General features: G+C 33.2%; 1 protein-coding gene across 5 annotated transcripts in view; it reads left to right on the top strand.

Annotated features, from left to right (window-relative positions):
* The window catches only part of ZNF532 (zinc finger protein 532), a 115,124-nt gene that overhangs the window by 54,081 nt on the left and 38,608 nt on the right, over nt 1–22,435 (top strand). For all 5 annotated transcript variants that reach the window (XM_051969565.1, XM_051969566.1, XM_051969563.1 and 2 more), the window contains exons 2-4: nt 362–2,727; nt 14,848–15,029; nt 20,436–20,612. In XM_051969565.1, the coding sequence (XP_051825525.1) occupies nt 382–2,727; nt 14,848–15,029; nt 20,436–20,612 (2,705 nt within the window). In that variant the 5' untranslated portion in view covers nt 362–381. The remainder of the gene's footprint in view (nt 1–361; nt 2,728–14,847; nt 15,030–20,435; nt 20,613–22,435) is intronic.

Genomic DNA, 22,435 nt, shown 5'->3' with positions numbered 1-22,435 from the left:
AGAACAGTAGGACCTAACCACCTACCTACCACCGTAGTTGTGTAATTGAACTGCTAACAGGTGTTGTGGTAGCAGTATTAGAATAATTAGTAATTATAATTAAAGTTGAATGGAAGGGGTAATAGGAAAAAAATGCTGTATTTAGAAAGTTGAAATTCTGATTCTTCCTTTTACTTACGTTAGCCATTTCAGGAAAGCCATTTTGCTCTATGCGTTTCAGTGTATAAAATGCATAATGAGGGAATTGTATATCTTAACAACTGTGTTTAATAATTATCAATTTGCTGGTTTAAATTTCTAAATGAATTATTTATAATTCATTCAAGTACTAATGAAATTATTAAATTTTGTTTTTTCACAGAACCTCTTTTAAACAAATTCATGACCATGGGGGATATGAAGACCCCAGACTTTGATGATCTTCTTGCAGCCTTTGACATCCCAGATATGGTCGATCCTAAAGCAGCTATTGAGTCCGGCCATGATGACCATGAGAGTCACATAAAACAAAATGCTCATGTGGATGAGGATTCACATGCCCCATCATCCTCTGATGTCGGTGTCAGTGTTATTGTCAAAAATGTCAGGAACATTGATTCTTCTGAAGGAGCTGATAAAGATGGCCACCATTCTACAGGCAATGGTTTACATAATGGGTTTCTGACAGCATCCACATTGGAAAGTTATAATAAAGATGGAGCAAAGTCTCTGAAAGATGATGGAGCAACCCCTGATGTAAAGCTTAAAGAGACAACTTTCAATCAGTTCAGTCCTATCTCAAGTGCAGAAGAGTTTGATGAGGATGAGAAAATAGAGGTCGATGACCCCCCTGATAAGGAGGAAATTCGTTCAAATTTCAGAGCAAATGTTCTGACTGGCTCAATTTCCCAACAGGACTATGAAAAACTAAAGGCACTTGGAGGAGAAACCTTAATCAAGCCAGGAATTCCTGCTGCTACCACCTTAGACAAAAACAAAGTAATTAAAAGAGAAACAGAAACAAATTCTATAGCATTGGGTGTGTATGAGCCCTTCAAGGTTAGAAAAGTGGAGGATAAATTGAAAGAAAACTCTGAAAAGTTGCTTGAAAACAGGGTATTGGATGGAAAGCTAAGCTCGGAGAAGAATGAAGCCAATGTTGCCAGTGCTGCCCAGTCAAAGGCAAAATCATCAGCTAAGCTTTCTTCATGCATTGCTGCAATTGCAGCCCTAAGTGCTAAAAAAGCCGCCACAGACACCTGTAAAGAGCCAGTGGCCAATTCGAGAGAACCTTCTCCACTACCAAAAGAAATGAATGACAGTCCTCGGGCTGTTGAAAAGTCCCCCGAGTCTCAGAGTCTTATTGATGGTGCAAAAAAACCATCCATAAAGCCACCTGATAGCCCTCGGAGCGTTTCTAGTGAAAATAGCAGTAAGGGTTCTCCTTCTTCTCCCGCAGGGTCCACACCAGCAATCCCTAAAGTCCGCATAAAAACCATCAAGACATCTTCTGGAGAAATCAAGAGGACAGTAACAAGAGTTCTGCCTGAAGTGGATCCGGACTCAGGAAAAAAATCTTCAGAGCAGACTCCTTCCATGGTGGCTTCCGTGACGTCCCTTTTGTCCTCGCCGACTTCTGCCACGGTTTTGTCTTCTCCCCCGAGAGCGCCTCTGCAGTCCGCCGTGGTCACCAACACCGTTTCCTCGGCAGACCTGGCCCCCAAACAGGTGACTATCAAGCCCGTAGCGACCGCCTTCCTTCCTGTCTCAGCGGTGAAGACAGCAGGGTCCCAGGTGATTAATTTGAAGCTTGCTAACAATACCACGGTGAAAGCCACCGTCATCTCTGCTGCTTCTGTCCAGAGCGCCAGCAGCGCCATCATCAAAGCCGCCAATGCGATTCAGCAGCAAACGGTGGTGGTCCCTGCCTCAAGCCTTGCTAACGCTAAACTTGTGCCAAAGACTGTGCACCTTGCCAACCTTAACCTCCTGCCTCAAGGTGCCCAGGCCACCTCTGAACTCCGCCAAGTGCTCACCAAACCTCAGCAGCAAATCAAGCAGGCAATAATCTCTGCAGCGGCTTCGCAGCCGCCGAAGAAAGTGTCCAGAGTCCAGGTGGTGTCCTCTTTGCAGAGTTCTGTCGTGGAAGCTTTCAACAAGGTGCTGAGTAGCGTCAACCCGGTCCCAGTTTACATCCCGAACCTCAGTCCTCCAGCTAACGCGGGGATCACGCTACCAACCAGGGGTTACAAGTGTTTGGAGTGTGGCGACTCGTTTGCTCTGGAAAAGAGTCTGACTCAGCATTACGACCGGCGCAGCGTGCGCATTGAAGTCACATGCAACCATTGTACAAAGAACTTAGTTTTTTACAACAAATGCAGTCTACTTTCCCATGCTCGCGGACATAAGGAGAAAGGTGTTGTGATGCAATGCTCTCATTTAATTTTAAAACCAGTCCCAGCAGATCAAATGATAGCTTCTCCTTCAAGCAATACTTCCACAGCATCCTCCACTCTGCAGAGCTCCACAGGAGGCGGCCCACATAATGTCACCAAGATTCAATCCGGCATCACGGGGACAGTGATCTCTGCTCCCTCCAGTACTCCTATCGTTCCAGCTATGCCTCTGGATGAAGACCCTTCCAAACTCTGTAGACATAGTCTGAAATGTTTGGAGTGTAATGAAGTTTTCCAAGATGAGACGTCATTGGCTACACATTTCCAGCAGGCTGCAGACACAAGTGGACAAGTAGAGTATCTTATATTTAAATTCCATGTTTTCAGCCGTAAATCTCGATCTGAATAAAATAGAAAGATGAATTTATGATTTGATAAACAGAGGCTGGGGAAAGTGAGTATGAGATGCATACTTTTACAGAAAAAGGTAAAAAAAAAAGGTAGTTATGAACCATATTAAACCAATAGCTTCTTTTTCCTACTATTTGGAAATTGATTGTTTTAAACAAATGAATGCCTTTATGTATTAGATAAGTAAGTAAACAATAGATGTACCTTAGATTTAGGATAAGTAAAAGAAATCTTTTCACAAGAATGTCAATTAGGATTTGATCTGAGATTTTAGATAATTTAACTATTCTTCAGCATTGGCTGACAAATTTTGAATATTTTTATTGTGTCCATTTAGTTATATTTGTAATCTGGGTAGATTCCCCCCACAAAAAAGAAATTTTGCTTTTTTAGGATCTTCAGCTTAGGTTGAAGTTTTGTTTTTTTCCTCTCCTTTCCCAAATGAAATTAATTAGGAGGGGTTCTACTATATTTCAGATGTTTTGAGTGTATCATAGTTTCTATCTATAGTCAAATACACTTAATTGGTGGTCTGAATATAAAAGGAATACTTTTACAGAAAAAAGGTAAAACAAAGTAGTTATAAACCATTTTGAACAAATAGTTTCTTTTTCCTACTATTTGGAAGTTGATTGTTTCAAACAAATGAATGCCTTTGTATATTAAATAAATAAATAAACAATAGATGTACCTTAGATTTAGGATAAGTGAAAGAAATCTTTTCACAGGAATGTCAATTAGGATTTGACCTGAGATTTTAGATAATTTAACTATTCTTCAGCAAAGATTCTTAGTATTGGTGACAAATTTTTGGATATTTTTATTGTATTCATTCAGATGTATCTGTTGGAGTTTCTACATTTGGTCAAATACACTTAATTGGTCGCCTGAGTATAAGATGTATACTTTTACAGAAAAGAGTTTAAAAAAAAAGTAGTTATGAACCACATTGAACAAATAGCTTCTTTTTTCCTACTGTTTGGAAGTTCATTGTTTTAAACAAATTAATGACTTTGTATAACGATAAGGAAATAAATAATAGATGTACCTTGGATTTAGGATAAGGGAAAGAAATCTTTTCACAGAAACATCAATTAGGATTTGACCTGAGATTTTAGATAATTTAACTATTCTTCAGCATCAGTGACAAATTTTGGATATTTTTATTGTGTTCATTCAGCTATATCTGTTGAAGTTTCTATATATTCTCAAATACACTTAATTGGTGCCCTGCTTAATGGTGTGTCTGGGATGATAGCCAGGAAATAAATTCAGAGTAATATATTTCACTTCAGTGAATCTCAGTTAGAAATAAGCGGCACTTCTTCCATTTAAATGGAATGCCTGCTGGGGATTGCAAGCCTTTTTTGGGGGGATGTAGTTTAACAAGTATCAGTTGGGTTTTTAGTCAAATAAATTTCCCAATGGTCAATCCTTTATTCATTTCATGTTACTTCTCTTCATGAGTCTGCATGATCAATGAGATTAGCCTTTAAAAATATTTGAGTACTCATGTATTATTTTTAAAGTTATTTTGCAAAATGTAGTAAGCTCAAGATAGATTCTTTAACAAAAAAAAGAAATTCTGCTTTTTTAGGAACTTCAGCTTATATTGAAGTTTTTTTTCTCCCTTCTTTCCCAAAGGAAATTAATTAGGAGGGGTTCCACCATATCTTAGATGTTTTGAGTGTATTGTGGTAATTCATCCTTTACATTTTGACAGCATTTTTGTAGTTTTTTTATATCCTGTTGTAAGTAACAGTGAGCCCTTAAAGAAGAGTAGGATAGTTTGGTGAGTCAAAATGAAGAGAATAATACAGTGATATCCTAGGATATTCTAGTGATACTTGGTGTCCTTTCAGTCAAATAAGCTTCCTATGCTGTCACCACTTCATCAAAGGGGCAGAATTTCTTTTCATCTTAAAAGAATGCTTAAATGTATCTACTGAAATTTTATTCTCTTTGGTTTTCAGTTAGTGTATTTCTTCTCATTTCTTTGTAAACATGTTCACAAATTGGCTCTCTTGGGGAATGGACTTGAGAAGGCACAAAAAACTTTTCTCTTAATTTTTAACCCGTTTACATTGAAAAACATAAATTTTCCCAGTTAAACCATTTTAAAAGTATATCATATTTATGTTAATTAAGCACTTACTTTGGTTTAGTACCAGGAACAGAAAGACAAAACTGGGAAAATATAATAAGAACACAGATAAAGATATATAAGTAAATTTGTGGGCAAGTTCATTAGGAACTAAAAGGGGTTGTGAGAGAAGGTATAGAAATGAATCAGTGAAGGCTTCATCAGAAGGTGATATGTTGAAAGAAGATAAAGATTCAGAGAGGTAATAAGGAGCAAGATGTATGTTACATGTTTGTACGAACTAGATGAAATGTTAAAGTTGAGAAGAAAAGGCCATTGGTTTTAGTAAGTAAGAGATCATTGATAACATGGGTAAAATTAATTTCAAAAGAACGATATGTTAAAAAGCCAGATTATAGAGTGTTGTGAAACATACATACATAGTTTGTAAGGCAATAAAGGCATCCAGCATAAGTGACTAGAAATTTGGCAATGAAAGGGAGGAGGTATCACAGGTGATAGTAAATTTAGGAATGAAGGAAAGATTTTTCAAAGATAGAGGAGAGTAAATAAACTATGTGGGTTTTCCCTGCCCTACATTTCTCTGTTTAAAAAAAAAAAAAAAAAACTTTTATTTTTTTCCAATCAACAAGCATTTTTTTCTTTTTTCCCTAAATGAAAAAAAAAGAGAGAAAACTAAATTCCTTTAAACAAGCATTCATAGTCAAACAAAAAAATTCCCACAGTGACTATGCCAAAAATGTATGTTTTGTCCTGAATCTGTCACCTCTCTGTAAGGTGATGTATATATAGCTTGCTTCCTTTTTTTTTTTTTTTTTTTTTTTTTTGGTTCCTTTGGATTAGTTATCTCATTGATTGGAATTTTTAACCATTTTAGAATTGGTCATTTTTACAATATTTCTGTTTTATAGATTATCCTCCTGGTTGTGCTCATTTCACTATTCATTAGTTCATTGGAGACTTTCCAGGTTTTTTTTAAACTATCTTTTTTTAAAAATAAATATATAAAATGTAAATTGTATTATAATTTATTTTTGTACACACATTTACATTTCTTTTTTATTTGTGTGTTGGAGGTATAGGAGTGGATCATATTTTCAGGCAATAAACCAGGAATGTCTGAATAGAAAGATATATACAATGTGGAGTTGGGAGAATTATCAATTTCTCAAATACCAACTACCAAGAGTAGTTGAGAAGGAAAGGGATTGAGGACATATGTAGAAGAGTTAACCTAGACAAAGTGAAATATTTTGTTTACTATTATTTCTAGATCAGCTTTTCAGAAAATTGATGAGAAGTTTATATAGATTTGATTAGTTTCTAATTCTCCCTTCCATTTTCAGATATTAATTGCCAGATTAGTGTTGTTAAATGACTATTTAAATATTTAATAACTATTTAAATGACTATGATATCATAGTATCATTGTGAGTAATGTATAAATCACTAGAATTCTTTAATATTAGGCATATTTAAACTTCAAACAGACTATCTGATCAGACAAATTTTAAAAAATACTATTGTTACTAAAGTAGTTTCCAGGTCTTAAGGTTTGTTGTTACTGCTGCATTATTAATATTTTTTAGTATAGTCGGTAATTGAAAATGTTGATATACACATTATGGAACAGCTAACAAATTTGTTTTATGTACTGACTGTGCTGAGGTTAATCTTTTGTGTGAGGTTTCTGACTTAAGAAGAAGATTATCACCTGAAAATATTTGATGAGCTTGATTTTCTGGTATGAAAGTATTTTTGTTATTGTTTTTGGAGAGAATGTCCAGTCCTGTGATTTCATTGCTTCAGTGAGTTCCTATCGAGAAACTTCTCTCTACCAGTGCAGATGAGTAACTGTTCTGCACTGCTTATAGTCTTAAAAAGTTGCTTGGTACACTAAGTTGGCTGACTTGCCCAAGTCTATAGCCAGTCTGTAGTAGATGTTGATATTGAATGCATGTCTTCTTGACTGTGAGATAGTTTCTTCTTGAAAAGACGTCTCTATCATGGCTCCCATTTCATAAAGCACATATACCTACACAGCATGTATACATATATGTATATACAAACACACAGGAACATACTCCAATACTTTGAAAGTTGAATATATTCATTGGTGAAATTTGTTACCACAGATTGCCCCAGTTCTTCACCCTTTATTTAGTAAATCGTCTTCACAAGTTGCTGTGGCCAAAAAAAATTAATAACAATAATTGTGGGATAGCTAGGCTAGTGCTCAGAGAACAAAACACAGTCTATTGTTGCTGAGCTCATATTCAAAGCCAATGTTCTTCACCATCATAGGATTTGAGAACCCAAGATAAATATAAGCCATTGGAATAAGATTTTATGTATATTTCTGTGTTTTTATGCATAGATTCTCATTTAGACACATATAATATTCATTGTCAGATAACAAATATTATTTGAGCATTTATTGTGTGAGAGTTGCAGTCCTAGACACCATAGACTTTAGTAATAACAATAAGAGATATTTCTAGCCCTCATTGAACTTGCAGTCAGCTTGGAGAAATAAGGCATTATGTGCAATAATTAGTAAGCCATGGGATGCTATAGGAACTCAGAGGGAAAGATAAAAGATTGGATTGATTTTGAAAAAGGACTAAAAAAAATGAAACAGAACGTTTCAAATTATCATGACTTTATGGATAATAAAATTTGACTTAAGGCTGAAATGTTGGCATTGAAGCCAGTGTTAAACACTCAATAGATTGGCCTATCCAGTAAATAACTCTAGCATCTTGGCAGCAGATAAACTAAGGCATGTGGATGCAACCTTTTGTTCATGTTTTCTCAAAGCAATTTTGCCAGAGTGGAGGGGGAGAAGTCTTAGAAGATTCATGATTGACTTTCTGTGAGTTGGTTCTCAAGTTCCTTCATCTTTGACACAGATGGCAAAACAAAATAAAACAAACCCAAATGTTTTTGAGCCAGACAGCATGGGTGGTTTGGAAACACTTTTCTCATATAGAATCAGCCAACAGGTACTCAACTAAATTGTGCACATTAATTATGAATAATGTTCTCCTTACCTGGGCTGAAATCCAGTTGTTCTCTTACTACAGAGAAAGGTGTACTTAAGTTGCTATGACTTCATTGGAAAGTTCTTCAATTTCTTATGGGAGAGCTCAGCTTCCTAAAACTTGTTTTCTTCCTAATCTTTGCTCTGCTTTTAAAAATTTTGAGTTGTTTTTAAAAGAACAAATGAGTAGAATGAGTTTTTAGTTTTGCATCTGTCTCTTTATAGAAAAGAAGTATTTTTATAAATATATTTTGTTGGGTTTATTAATTGCAAAACAATTCTAGGGAGTTGAGGTCAGCTTTAATAATTAATGTTCACATGCATTGGCATGGCATTACTTAATCTCTTTAATAAAACTGTAGTTAGATATAGATTAATGCAAACAGATTCATTCTCTTAAGACCTGTTGTTATTCCATTTTCTAATATGTGTTTGAATCTTCAAAATATTTTGTTTTAAGATTTGTAGGCTCACTCTGTTTTCCTGTCCCATAGCAAGATCAGTCTATTTAGTCACAGCAGAAGATGAATTCTTTATTATAATACAGAAATTAAAGAATTTAAAAAGTTTAAAGGAGATCCAAAGAGGTTTTGACTTATTTAAAGTCACAAAATCAATTAGTTTAAGACCTGGGATTAGAATATATTGTTCTTCATTTATAATTCAGTACTCTTTTTATTAGACCCCATGGCACTTCACCAACCTAAGAATTAATAGATTGTTCATATATGTGATTTCTGTCCTAAATCTCCATTTTACTACATTGATGGCTGCTGTACTTACAAACGTTATTTGACATATTAAAATATTTACTCCAATACATGTAATACATTATAATTGCGAATGGTAATTCCAGGCTGATTGCTTTTTGTTTTACAAATTCTTTTGATTAAAAGCTTATAATGAGAACAGCAGCTTGCACTTAAATAAAATAGAAAAATAAACTTTAGAGTAAAAAAGGCCAACAAAGTTGTCTTACAAAGTTGCTGATAATCAATGGAAATTAGCTGATATTTAAGAATGTGTTTTTTAGACTTGTGACTAAATTGAGCTTAATTAAAAGATTCCCATTCAATCCATTGATTAAGGTATATTTACATAGTGAATTCCTGGTCTCTTCTAAGTCTAAAATTCTATGAGTCTGACATTTAAAGAAACTGACAGTATAGGTAGGAAGAGTGTAGGAGGGAAGCTGAGTTCTACTACTAGGACTGTGACTTTTGGCAAGACAAATCCCTCATTTTGGAGTTTAGTTTTCTTCTTCTGTAAATGAGAAGGCTGTACTAGATTATGAGGTCTTTGGATCTTTTTTAGGTTTGATATTCAGTATTTTCTGAGTTGAACATTTAGAGGCACTTTGCTGACCAAAGTGCAGGCTGATGTGTGTGGACAAGAAAAAAATAGGTCTTGCATTTTTTGTGCTCTGGAACTCTAAAAGAGTGTGACTACTAACCAGATTCATAAAATAGCCATGGGTTATCTTGTTCAGTTTTTTTTTTTTTAATCAGACCCCTAGTAAGATTAATTCTTAGAGGAAACAGGAGGAGGCAGAGCTAAGCAGACACACAGGTCAGAACATCTAGTGAGGGAGACTTAATTCACAACAGTAACCAACCTTTTTGGAAAGCTCCAAGTTTTTACTCTTAACTGTTATTAAAAAAAATGGTAAATCTGGGAAAGTTCTAGCACTTGGAATGGAGGGAAATTTCAGGTTTGTTTTCATCACTTTCTCATGATGGCTTCTTTCTTGAGAATTGATGTGAAAATATACATCCTTTTTATCAAAGAAGATGTCTTGAACCTTTTATCCGAAAGCAGTTTTTCATATCTCTCCTTTATTTGATGTTTCTTTCATCAAATAAATGAATTTTGTCTTTTCTTCTTAAAGCCCCAAGATGAGGGACTTCATTATGAAATATCTTTTATTAAAAATATTTATGAGAGTATTTGTAACATGACTGAAATGGATAATACGTAGAATGGGAAAGCTAATGACAGAAGCTTCCTATTTCTATTTTATCAGGATAGGGTAACTACAAAAGGTAAGTCTTAATTTTTGCTTTGCTGCTTAAAACACAAGCAATCTCTTAACTAGGCAAGGAATTCTGGAGATGACGAACATTTCCAAAAAATACTGTATACTTTCCAAAGTATGGAAGAATTTTAAAATATGGTTCCCTTAGAGTTGTATATGGTGGACTTAATATGCAATTATCATTTGGGCTTTGTATCTTGTGAATTAGAAACACAATAGACCAAAGAAATGTCATGTCATTTTCTGTCTCCATCTTTTCTGCTCCCTAACTTTTACTCCTTTGTAGTCCCATAATGACAGTACATAGTTGTTGTCAAACTGAAAGGGTGAAGTTAGGGTGGTTTGGGGATAAAAAAGGCACCGTCTATCCTTAATCTTTGTGAAAAATCATCACAAACTAGCCATTGAATTTTCAATAACAATTTTTTTCTATTTTCCTCCACTCCCCTCCAAAGCTAGTAGAGTTTCACTTCTTCAAAGTTTCACTCTTTTAGGTAGCCAAATTATGGCCCACATTAACAGTGGAAGTGGGAATTTGTAAGTGTGGGGTTGTTAGTGCTGTAAATTATTTTACTTAATCATTTCAGAGATAATTCATATGGTTGCTGTATGGCTGTTTCTATGGCATAACATTTAGATTTTCTTTTGTAGTGCTGCAAAGAAAGATGCTTTGGAAGGAATATGAAAAAAATCCATGTTTCTATTCTTGGAATAAGAAGTTTTATTTTTGCCGTTTTCTTATGTTATCAAAGAATACTCCAGATTCTCCACTTTTATATTGCTACATATTAATGCATAGATGGCAAAAGATAAATTGTGGCATTGGTTCTGAAGCTCAATAAATGTGGTAAGATAATTTTAAACAGAGTTCTGCTTAGGCTTTTGCTCTTAATTGAGCCAGTGACAAAATGTCAAAATCTAAAAGCATTTCTCTTAGCCGTAGAATTTTCTTTTAAAAATTATGATTGCCTTTGAAATTATGTATATTTTAAATTTATTATTAATATTAAATTTAAATTTATTTTAATACACATAAGGAGAATGCAATGAAAATGCTTTGTGTTTTCATTTTGAAATTTTAAAAAAAAGGAAACAAAAATAGGATATAAATTTGTTAAAAAGCAGGTATAAAATGTTACATTACCTGGCTACTCAGGAAACAGAACCAATTTACTAAAAATATGAGCCATCATATTAAACTATCAGAAGCTATGTGACCTTTAGATCCCTAATTAAAATACTGTTTCAAGCTAACATAATCTACTTTGACATATGCTGTGGGAAGATCAATTTTGGAATTCTCAACAGAGAGAAATATGTGCCACATTTACTTGCATATTTCTTCCATCATAACAAGAAAGCATTTTGTTGCTAAAGCGTGATTGGGAGTGGGGAGTGGAGAGGAGGTCAGAGGTATAGAATTATTGTCCTGTCCCTGAGATGATGAAATCTAGCAGCATAGTATATCGTGTCCCCTTGATTAACTGCGTAGATGTAGATACTAGAAGTTCCTTGTGCAGCCAAGGCTTTGAAGTTTGGATAAATGCAGTGAGAATGCTGTTGCTGCTGCTCCCAATGACAACAATAACTAGCATTCATGTACTGTTTTAAGATTTGCAGGACTCAATTTGTCCAAAAGATAATGAATCATTTATACAGATAATCAAAATAATAAAAATAAATATGATTATTCTAGAGTTTTTCATGAAGAATCATGGTAGAGCTAATCAAAATTTTATAAATTTTAGAAAAAACATGTAAACTTTGGAAATCCCCACCAAATCACATGTGCCATGAATTCAGAATTTTATCAAGCACGTCAGTAAAATAGGTTCCTTCAATGTTGTTAGGAAAACATACCATCTTTTTTTTTTTTTGTGAATGTTATGTCAGTAAGAGATTTTAAGAATGACAGTTTATCTTAACTCTTGAGATCAGCAGTTTTTAACTTTTTCATGTCATGGCTGCCTTTGACATGAAACTTATAGACCTCTTCTCAGGATAATGTTTTGTTTTGTTTTTTAATTCATGAAATAGAGTGTTACAAAGGAAGTGAAATGCATTGGAATATAATGATCAAAATATATATGTTTTTAAGTTCATAAGTCCTATGGTTAACTCCTGATCTAGATCTGAACTCTGTAATCCTTAGTTTTATTCAGGCCATTATAGATTTAGGACAACTGTTGTGGTAAAGGCAGCTTTGAGGGTACAAAGATATGGTGTAGGAAATAAAGGAGAAAATCTAAATCATGTTCCTCAGAATGGTGGTGAGGGAAAAAAGGAAAGTATTTGTGGAGAAGAAATATGTAAATAAATAGGTCTATATGTAAGATGTAGAACTAAATATTTAAAATATGTCACAAGATGTCCTAGATGTAAGGATGATCAAGTTAATTTATTTTGAGTTTGTATATTAATGTCATATTCCTGTTGAGGAAAAAAGGGGATATAAATCTGTTAGGAAAAAAAAGGAGAAAATAGAGTTCAAAGCAGCTGGGGGTGAAGGACATACTTTTGCTCTCTTATTCAGTACATTATAAGTAGACTATGATTGTGGTGAGAACGCTTTTCCTACCTGTTTCTGCCATATGTTCTTGTTGGCATCTGAATGACCTTGATAAATACAAAATGAGCATGCAGAGGGTAAAAAACATTTTCTGCATTTTTAGAGTATTCTGTGTAAAGATTCTTAATATTTCAGAAAGAAAATTGCATTTTTAAAAATTGGCATCAAAAGAATCATTTTTGTACTAGCTAATAACATTCATTATTAAAAACAACAAAATCCTCCTATTGACCAACAAGCCCATAATTTTACGTATGTTACTCAGGTTTGCAAGAGGGGAAACCATTAACATAACTCCTTTATTAGCTTAAATAAAATCTGTGCTTTGATTCTAGAGATTGGCATGTGAAAATGTTGAAAGTTTCAACCCTTGACAATTCAAGAATCTCTTAGTATAGTGCTAAAATTGTCCTTCAATACCAGTCATTGGATACTCTACAGTGAAGGCAGAAGATTTTATTTCAAAGAAATACAAGGTCATTTTAATTGTGAAATTATAGGCAGGATTCTGATTAATTAAATTTGTTTGTATATTTATTAGTTTTTACATAGATAGGAGACTGCCATCTTTTTAATGGGTTTGTATCTCATAAAAACTATCTGGAACATTCTTGTTTTGTGATAGGAAGTATATTGTAATGAGACTTGGGAATGCTGAATTATAGTCAGTTTTTTGTCACTGTGTGACTGAGCAAATTGTTCATCTTTAAAAGGAAAGGACTGAATTAAATTGATTTCTCAGATCTTCATAAGCTCTGTCTTTCTTTGATGATAATTAATATTTAATGGATTTCAAGTATGGTTTTAAAAAATTTAAAGCCAAGAAAGAAAAAAAATATTAAGGCCAAAAGGAAAGGGATTGGACTTATAATTTTATTATATAGGATGCTCCTTCTAGCAATGCAGGTCTCCAACATAAATTGTAGTTTAGAATGTTTAGAGATTAAATTGACTTTCCCAGAGTCACACAGTTAAAACTTGAACTTAAGTTTTCTTAGCTTTGAGACTGGCTCTCTATCCATTGTGCTACCTTTTCCCTAGAGAAATCAATATAAAATTCATTTGCATGTTATTTTTAGTCTTTAAAATTTTGTGACCATTTTAAATAGTGGACTTGATTAAAAGCCAAAAGTTGACTAATGATGGAAAATATTATTATTTTTCACTTCCACAATCTTAGAATAAAATGATAGAAAAATCCATGAGGCCTTAGACTATAGGGAACACATTTGCCAAGTCGCAAAGCTTCAGCCTCTTATGTAGATTGCAGTATGTCATAGTGGTTAGAGTGCTGGACTTAGTGTCAGGAAAACCTGTATTCACTTCTTTTCTCATGTTTGCTAGCTACAGCCAGGTTACTTAAAGCAAATCATTAACCTCTCTGAGTCTTTCTTTCCTCATCTGTCAGATGAGGGGAGACTACATGATCTCTGAGGTTCTTTCCAGCTCTAAATCTATCATCCTGTATACAAAATATTTCTTATCTTTCAGTAAGGGAGAATGACTAAGTTCTGGATTCATATGCTTTAGCTTTAAATAGGTTTTAAAATTAAAGAAAGAATAGTACGGACTCATTTTCTTTATATATGAACAGTCTTATAATTTAAAACTTTTCCATAGAATATTAGCTTATTTTATTATTTAATCTCTGACCTTGATATGAGCAATCTAAAATCGCAAATAAAGGGAAAGAAAAGGGCCTCTTTCAATTTAAAAACCAGTTAAGGTACAGAAAAAAAGAATAGCATTCTGTATTTTGAATTTAATGTTACTGAAATGACAGAAATCAGAGAATGGATTAGCCTAAAATTTATTTTTAGTATTTTGAAGAAAAAAAGTTGGTTGGGATTGTGATTACTGCTAAGGTACAAGTCTACATTAAAAAATCAAACATGGTTAAAATTGTATAAGCATAAGTAAAACTTAGTCTTTAATTTTCAATTGTAGGTAAAATGCTTTTTTCTCATTGTTACAAGATAAAATTAAGTACAAACTGTTGCAGTTAAGTAGCATTAAGCAAATGCCACAAAATAACAAAATTAAAAAATATATGTAAATCTAGTAGTATTCTTTAGCTTCCACTTTTGTTTTGGCTTTAATACATTATATGTTTTTACATTTAATAAGTTAGGGAGTGGCATGTTTAATTTTTATTCTTTAGTTTGCATTTTTCCTTGGGCCTAATTAGTCTCAGTAATGATAATATTTAAAATGAGAGATGGATTTTCTTTTTTGAGGTTTAACAAGTTCTTTGCAGATTAGAAAATACATAGTGGGACCAAACTTTTTTTTCCCCTTTGGTTTATTTAGAAGACATGCAATATCTGCCAGATGCTGCTTCCCAACCAGTGCAGTTTTGCATCACACCAGAGAATCCATCAGCACAAATCTCCATATACGTGCCCTGAGTGTGGGGCAATCTGCAGATCGGTCCACTTCCAGACCCATGTCACCAAGAACTGTCTGCACTATACTCGGAGAGTTGGTTTTCGGTCAGTATATCATTTGCTTGTGTGCAAGTAATATTTATTTGTTTGTTATTAGATCTCGTTTTGAGTAGTCTATGCACACAGTGCCTTGCACATAGTAGGTGCTTAATAAAGATTGGTTGAACTGAATTAAGTGGAATTATCACAGTTTTCATTTGTATACAGTGATACCTCAATTAACGACTCTGAGAACAAGGTTTCTTTGTTTTAAGCTTTCTGTAAAATAGTAATGATAAAAGGGGAAAAAACCCTACATACTGAGCAGCCCTGATGTGCATCTTAGGGCTCAGGGGCAGTGTGCATGCTAAGTGGTGCATTATGTACAACTATGCAGAAAGAAACTAAAGTAAACTTCAGTACATAGCTTCTGCATGGAGTACTGCCAGAGGCAAACAGGGCTGATGCTAGGCAATATTGCTAAATTGGTGAAGTGTTTCTTAAGTGTCTTTCCTTTACTCTTCATTTTCTACATTTATATAGACTCTTTTACTTCACTTAAATCATATGGTATCTTCTTTCATTGTAAAAGTTGTGGTGCTTATACTATCAACACCAGTTTCTTAAAGATTGGAGCCATAGAGCCCATCTTACTGGACAGATCCCCTCTGGATCTCTCCCTGTCTTATTATCCTTCTTTGAATACAGTGCAACTTATCTTTCCAAATCCCTGTCCTTAACTCCTTTCTATGTTCCACAATGCCCAGATATGCAGTTTGTCTTCTGATGTGTTTAATTACCATTTGATATTAACAAATGAATACCTTTATTTTTTGGTATATGCTATTTAGAATTTGCCTCTGGCAAAGACTTTTCTGAGAACAAAGCATATTATAGAATACATCCTTCTTGTTAATAGAGGTATTACTGTATTTTATAACAAACATAAAATAACATTGTGTATGTGTGGTATTCTGGTATTCAAAGTGTTATGCTCAAAGATGGTTTTATTATTATAAGCTTTGTTACTTAAATGCAGTAAAATTAAGTTGTATCAATGATGAGATAATTTTGTGGGATCTCAGTTTTGCCTTTGGTTGAACTCTGATTTTATTGTAATCTTTTGCCTTTCCATATATGAAACTATGAAGTCTGCCCCACGTTTATATTGTAGTTCTTATTTTGCTACAACCTTGCCCTCTACAAAAGCCTGATGTATTATTTTATTTCATTATCTTGTGGAAAGAGCCCTAGACTAGAAAGAAGGAGACCTGGGTTTTTTAGTTCTGGCTTTGCCATCAACTTGGACAAGTCACATAATTAAATTGTGCATGATGCCATAGAATAGGGTGATGATACCTTAACTCCACCATAGTATTACTAGAATAAAAATGAAATAATTATTATGAATATCATTGAGTTGTTATAAAGAAAGATTTAAATTTAAGGTAGCTTATTATGTTAAATGTATTAGCAAAAGATTTGTATAAAAATAGGACACTCACTCCCATTGATAGTTGTCATATATTTTAATGGTTACTATGCTATTTAATATTTCTTAATAGAAATCAGTTTTAAATATTTTCCCATAGATTTTAACAGGTACTAAATTTTGCTATTGGTATATATTCTTTAAATATTAACTCAAATATCACTATGTCTGGAGTATGCTGGAAGTAGAAAATGTTGAAAGGAATTCAGAAGGAAAAGTAGAATGAAATGTAACTATACCTAATTCTTTGTCTAATTCTCAAAATTCTCCCTATTAGTAGACAGAAATAATTAATTTATAAACCCTGTCTTTGTCTCTTTCACAAAAATGCTACCCTATTTACTATTTTCAAGTTACTTGAAAAAGATCATTACTCTGCCTTATAATTTTTAGTAAAAATCTTTTTAAATTGCCAATTTTTGTCATGTTATGAAGGCTATGGACCGATTGAGTATGCTTGATACATTTTGAGATTTAATCTGCATTATTAACATTTTCTTCATCACTCTCTTAAGCCTAAACAATCAAACATAAAAAGAAATAAAACCCTTATTTGTAGTGTTTTTTGATTTGCAAATTGTAAATGCTCATATTGAAAACTTAAAATTTGGCTCTTGTGGAGCCCATCTGAACCAGCTCTAGCACTTCATTGTGCATTTTTATAAAAGGAAAAAAAATACTCCTCTTTAATCACAGGATTTTCAAGTTCTACTCTACCATTCCTAGATTTCTTGCCTAAATATTTCTTGAAATACCTTTGTATTACTAAGGCATAAATACACTTTTCCCTATGATCACATCTTCAACCCCCAACCCAAGCAATGCAATTAAACATTTTCAATGTTACTTGCATGATTGTAATTAATGGTAACTAATTCTTTGACTATGACAAAGACTGTTTCCTCCCACTTTTCTCATTCCATAGTGTATCTGCTAATATTAAGGGACCCCTGCATCACTTGCTTTGATCAGCTAGGTTAGCCTGCAGTTCCCACTTACTTGTTACACTGGATCTGCTTCTGGTGGCTTTTTCTTTACACAGAAATTTTATTCAGTAGAATGACTGTTCCTTTTTACTGTTTAAACATTTGCCCTCTTTTTACCCTAATGGTACCTGACACAATGCACCTTGAGATTCATGAAGTGATTCATAGATAGAAGAAAATTTGGTGAGCAACTGGATCTTCCTCTGGCTGAGATCTGTGTCCTGTTTTCCTCTCTTAATTCAGATTATCCCCTTGCCTTTGTAGCCTCAGAAACCCAAAGTTTCCTTTTCTTTCATATATATTTACAAATTTTAACATGGTCATCTCACTAACAATACCACAGTACCTTTCCCTAAATCCTTATTTATGACTTCGCTTTCTTGTGTCACTACTGTTATGGTGCACTTACCCATGTGCTTCATATAATTTAGATTCTAAGGCCCCTAGAATATTCCAAAGAAATAATCCCATCCATAATGGGAGTATCTTTTCTTTACATTTGAGTAGAAAATTATTCTGTCTCATTAGAGCTCCCTTTATTTTTGTAGTTTACCTGACTTCACACTACTTCCATTTACCTCTTCATTGGTCATCATTCTGCAAGTGTATTATTTGTATATTGTCTCCTGGCATGGCTACCAAGCATGTCTAAAAAACAGTCACATACAAATCTCTATGTAAGATTTTAAAAGTGCTTTACTTATTACAATTGCACATAATAGAATGTAGAAGCATTATTACCTCCATTTTACAAGTGAAGAAACTAATGTTCTGAGTAAATATTTCATGTAGTTTAATAGAGATCTGCAAAGAGATTTGAACCTGAGTCCCATGATTCCAGGTCCAGCACTCTTTCCACTAGGTTACATTGCCTCTCAACTTTGCAAGTTCTCCCCTAGTCATCTACTTCCTTGTTTTAAATCACTACCTTTCCCATAGTTCAATGTATTAATTAGATGATAATAGAGATTTCCCACAAGAATGGTCATTTAAATACACATGTCAAGATTCAGGAAGACTTGAAGCAAAAATGTGAAAAACTTATTCTTTCTTACACTTTTGTGTTTCTTCTTGAAGAGAGAAATGCTGTGAGGGAAAAAAGTCTTTGTTTTATGCATTGAGTGAGCCCCCAGAGTGATTGTGGCTTTGACCAAGATCCCCTTTCTAGTGATTCCTGACATTTTTCTTTTGAGAATTTGCATACAGTAAGAATGCCTTCAGGAAAAAGAACTTGGCCCCCCCAACAAAATATTTCATTATACTATGATGCAAATCATTGTATTACTTAAAACTCATGATTAATAGTGGGATTGGCTTAATCTTAGGATTAATTACCTTAGAATTTATAATATTATAAAATCTTAAGAATTGGAAGAGATTCTCTGGTCCAGCTTAAAAATTGAGGGAACTTTGACATAGGATGGCATAGTGAATTGCTCAGATCATTATGGTGAATTGATGGCAGAATTGAAACTTGGAGCATCCCAGAGTTCCTTACCATATTGCTCCAGTTAGTGCTCTTTGCATTATACCGTAATGATTTTCTCTTTAATACTAGTCATTTATAATCCAGAAAGATTTTACTTTGCTCACATTGCTTTTCACCCTAAAGACTAGTTCATGTGGGTAAGGCTTTAATATTAATAATGAATGTAATGATATTAACAAGATTTTTGCTTAACCAATAATGTCTTTGTGCAATACAACTCCTATAGTATAAGAATAATAAAATGAATAGGAGAAGCTTTAATGACATCACTTATCAGTATGAAAAGAACTTCACAAAATGCCTGATGTGGGCTACCTTGAAGGCTTATAAAAGAAAGACTTCAAGTTAGATAAAGGCCATAGTGAACATAATAGGAATGGAGTTACTTTGAAGATAAAAGCAAGAGGGAGTGGAGGTTAAAAATGAAAATTTCAGGATGTAATTGCAATTTGAATAAATTTTAGCAGTTATAGAAATGATCCTGAAGGAAAAAAAGACAGATGGTCAAATATAAAAGAGATAATGTGCAAAAAATAATAATATCATGGAGGTGGAGAAGCAATTTTTTTTTTTTTTTTTTTTTTTTTTTTTACCAAGAGTACTGATTTTTATCCCCAGGGATATAGTTAATGTTGTCATTTAAAATGCTTGCTATTAAATTAGACCATTACAATGAAAAATATTTCTCTGTAGATGAAAGCCAGGTGACAATTCAATGCTTTAACTTTGCTTAACATTTATGTACCTATGGAACAAATAATTTGACAGATTAACTTATCAACTCGTCAACTTATATCCAAAAAAGCAAATAGAAATTCTCACCAGCCATGTTTTGGATATCAGCTAATTTTGACTGGTGTGGTCTGTTAGGACACCTGTAGCAGAATGTGGTTAACTCCCTCCCCTTTTGAAAATGTGGATTGGGCTGTAGGGAAAGAAAGGAAACCTAAGATCATAGAATCAACCCACACTGTAGAGTGACTCTCCAGTACAGTATTTATTTTTGAGTACAGAGTTGCTCTTAACAAATCATAGGATTTAGAGTTTGAAGAAGGTTCTTTAGAGACCATATACTCCAACCCACTCATTTTACAGGTTAGGAAACTGAAGCCTAAAATGACTAGGTGACTCATTCACTCTAGTCGCACATCTAGGAATTCACATAACCAGGATTCAGTTCCAGCTCCTATTAGAGGTTCTGTTTGGTACACAAATTGCTTTTGTGTCTCAAACTAATTGTATCACTGTCAACTAGTTCTTTGACTCTATAAAGTTTAGAGTTTTGTGAGAAAGGATTCAAATGATTCCTAGTTTCTTTGGTATTCCTCAATCCTCAAAAAGATTTTTAGTGCAAAGGAAAAAAAAAACTGAACTCATGGAGAATTTTTAGCAATCTAAAAAAGATAAATAAAATATGTCATGAATTTTTAAATAATGACAGTAATTTAATCTTTGAAATTAATTTAACTGTCCTCTACAAATGTTTCTTTTTCTTTTTCAAACAGATGTGTACATTGCAATGTTGTATACTCTGATGTGGCAGCCCTGAAGTCTCACATTCAAGGTTCTCATTGTGAAGTTTTCTACAAGTGTCCTATTTGTCCAATGGCATTTAAATCTGCTCCCAGTACCCATTCACATGCCTACACACAACATCCTGGCATTAAGATAGGAGAACCAAAGTAAGTTATATTAGTTTGTGACTCTTCCTCACAACTTTTTAATTATAGAAAGAATTTATGACTGCTAAGTGTGTTTAAAGATATTTTAGGATATGTTGATGAAGCATGAAACCTAACACATTGTGATTTTACATGCTAGTTGAAAGTTAATGTGAATAATGAGCATAAATGATGTGATGTTATTTGTACTCTTTTCATAAATGTAAAACAAGTAAGCAGAGTTTTGTTTTAATCATTCCTATTTCCTCCTCTGCCTTTTAAAAAGTGTATTTCAATAAATAACATTTGTAGGAAAGGGAATATATTAATTATACCTTTTATGCTTTAGTATGGTGAATTTCTAATTTTTTCATTGTTTAATGAGAGAGTGAAAGATGGTGGGGAATGTTATTTACTAAATTGATTTCACAAATTCATAAGGTTCTCATTTTATCTTTTCCTACCTATTCAAATGTTCCAATTGTTTATTTTATTACATGGATAAAACCTGAATCGAAATTTAAATTTTCATATACAAAAGAATTGTGGAAACTATTTTCTACAAGTGTGTTATGGTAGATTTGTTTCTTTAATTATATAGTAGGAGATTTTTTTGCCTAGGGTTTGTAAACTTGGTTGTATAAAAAAAAAATTGATAACTGCATTTCATTATAATTGATTTTCTTTAGTAATTCTAGGTATTTAATTTTAAGCATTTAAAAATACTTCTGAGAAGAGATCCATAAGTATCACCAGACTGCTAATGTGTTGCATGATACAAAACATGTTAAGAACCTTGATATCAATCAAAATACTTTATAAATTATATAAACCATCCTGAGCTTATCTGAAGGATATAGAACCTTTATCATACAAGTGCTAAGTATAAGACTAATGCCATATAGGCTAATCATCTACATTTGGCTTTTGCTGTAGGTATTTGAGGGATGCAGTTTAATTAGTAATATCTTTGATTCAACCTGGTACTGATCTGTATTATGAAAAAAATTTTTTTGATTAGTTCTAAGGTATATAACTAGCAGAAATTGCAAAGAGGCATCTTTTGATTTGATGAAAGGAAAAAATTCCTAACTATTAGAATTGTGCAAAAAAAAAAAAAAATCAGGTTATTCCCTGATGACCAGGGAATCATTGATTCCCTTTGTTCTCTTAATTCCTTTGCTTTGATCTTTGTAGATAAAATATATAAAGGCAAAGAAAGGTGACTTCAGAGGGAATAAAAAGTTGACAAAAGAACATCTAATAGAAATTGACTTCTTGTCTCTCAATATGTTGATAAAATCACTGCCATAATTAGTTTGCCATTTGCAATTTTATTGTTCATTTAAAAGAAATGCAGTCTACCCAACAACTTAATGTTTTTAAAAATACCATTCACCCATTTGTTGATGGAAAATCCACTCGTATTTTTTTGGGACATTGGCTTCATGAGAATTATGGAGGCAGAAACCAATTTTCATGAAAACAGGTAAAGATTTTGCTCCTTTTAACCCACTTGATAAGCAGACCCAAAATGTTTATCTAATTTTTTTAATGTAGTATTTTGTTAAACTAGAAGTGAGATTGAAATTCCGTATTACATTCTTCTGTATTTTTGTAACCAGAAAAAAGTAGATAATCCCCAAGTAATTTTATGATAGCTTCTCATTTATCCATTGACACTGGAATTTATGTATTTCTGAGTTTGTTTTCTCAACAATTGAAACAATACACTGAGTTTTTCACTTTCATTGTTTGGATTAAATTCATTCTTGAATTTTGCTTTGTTTTACTTTTTGGTTTAGATTTGTAATTTCACTGATGTCGGAACATCAGATGAAATT

This window comes from Antechinus flavipes, chromosome 1, assembly GCF_016432865.1.
Source record: "Antechinus flavipes isolate AdamAnt ecotype Samford, QLD, Australia chromosome 1, AdamAnt_v2, whole genome shotgun sequence".
Taxonomy (NCBI): domain Eukaryota; kingdom Metazoa; phylum Chordata; class Mammalia; order Dasyuromorphia; family Dasyuridae; genus Antechinus; species Antechinus flavipes.
This window is presented reverse-complemented; position numbering and strand designations above follow the sequence as displayed.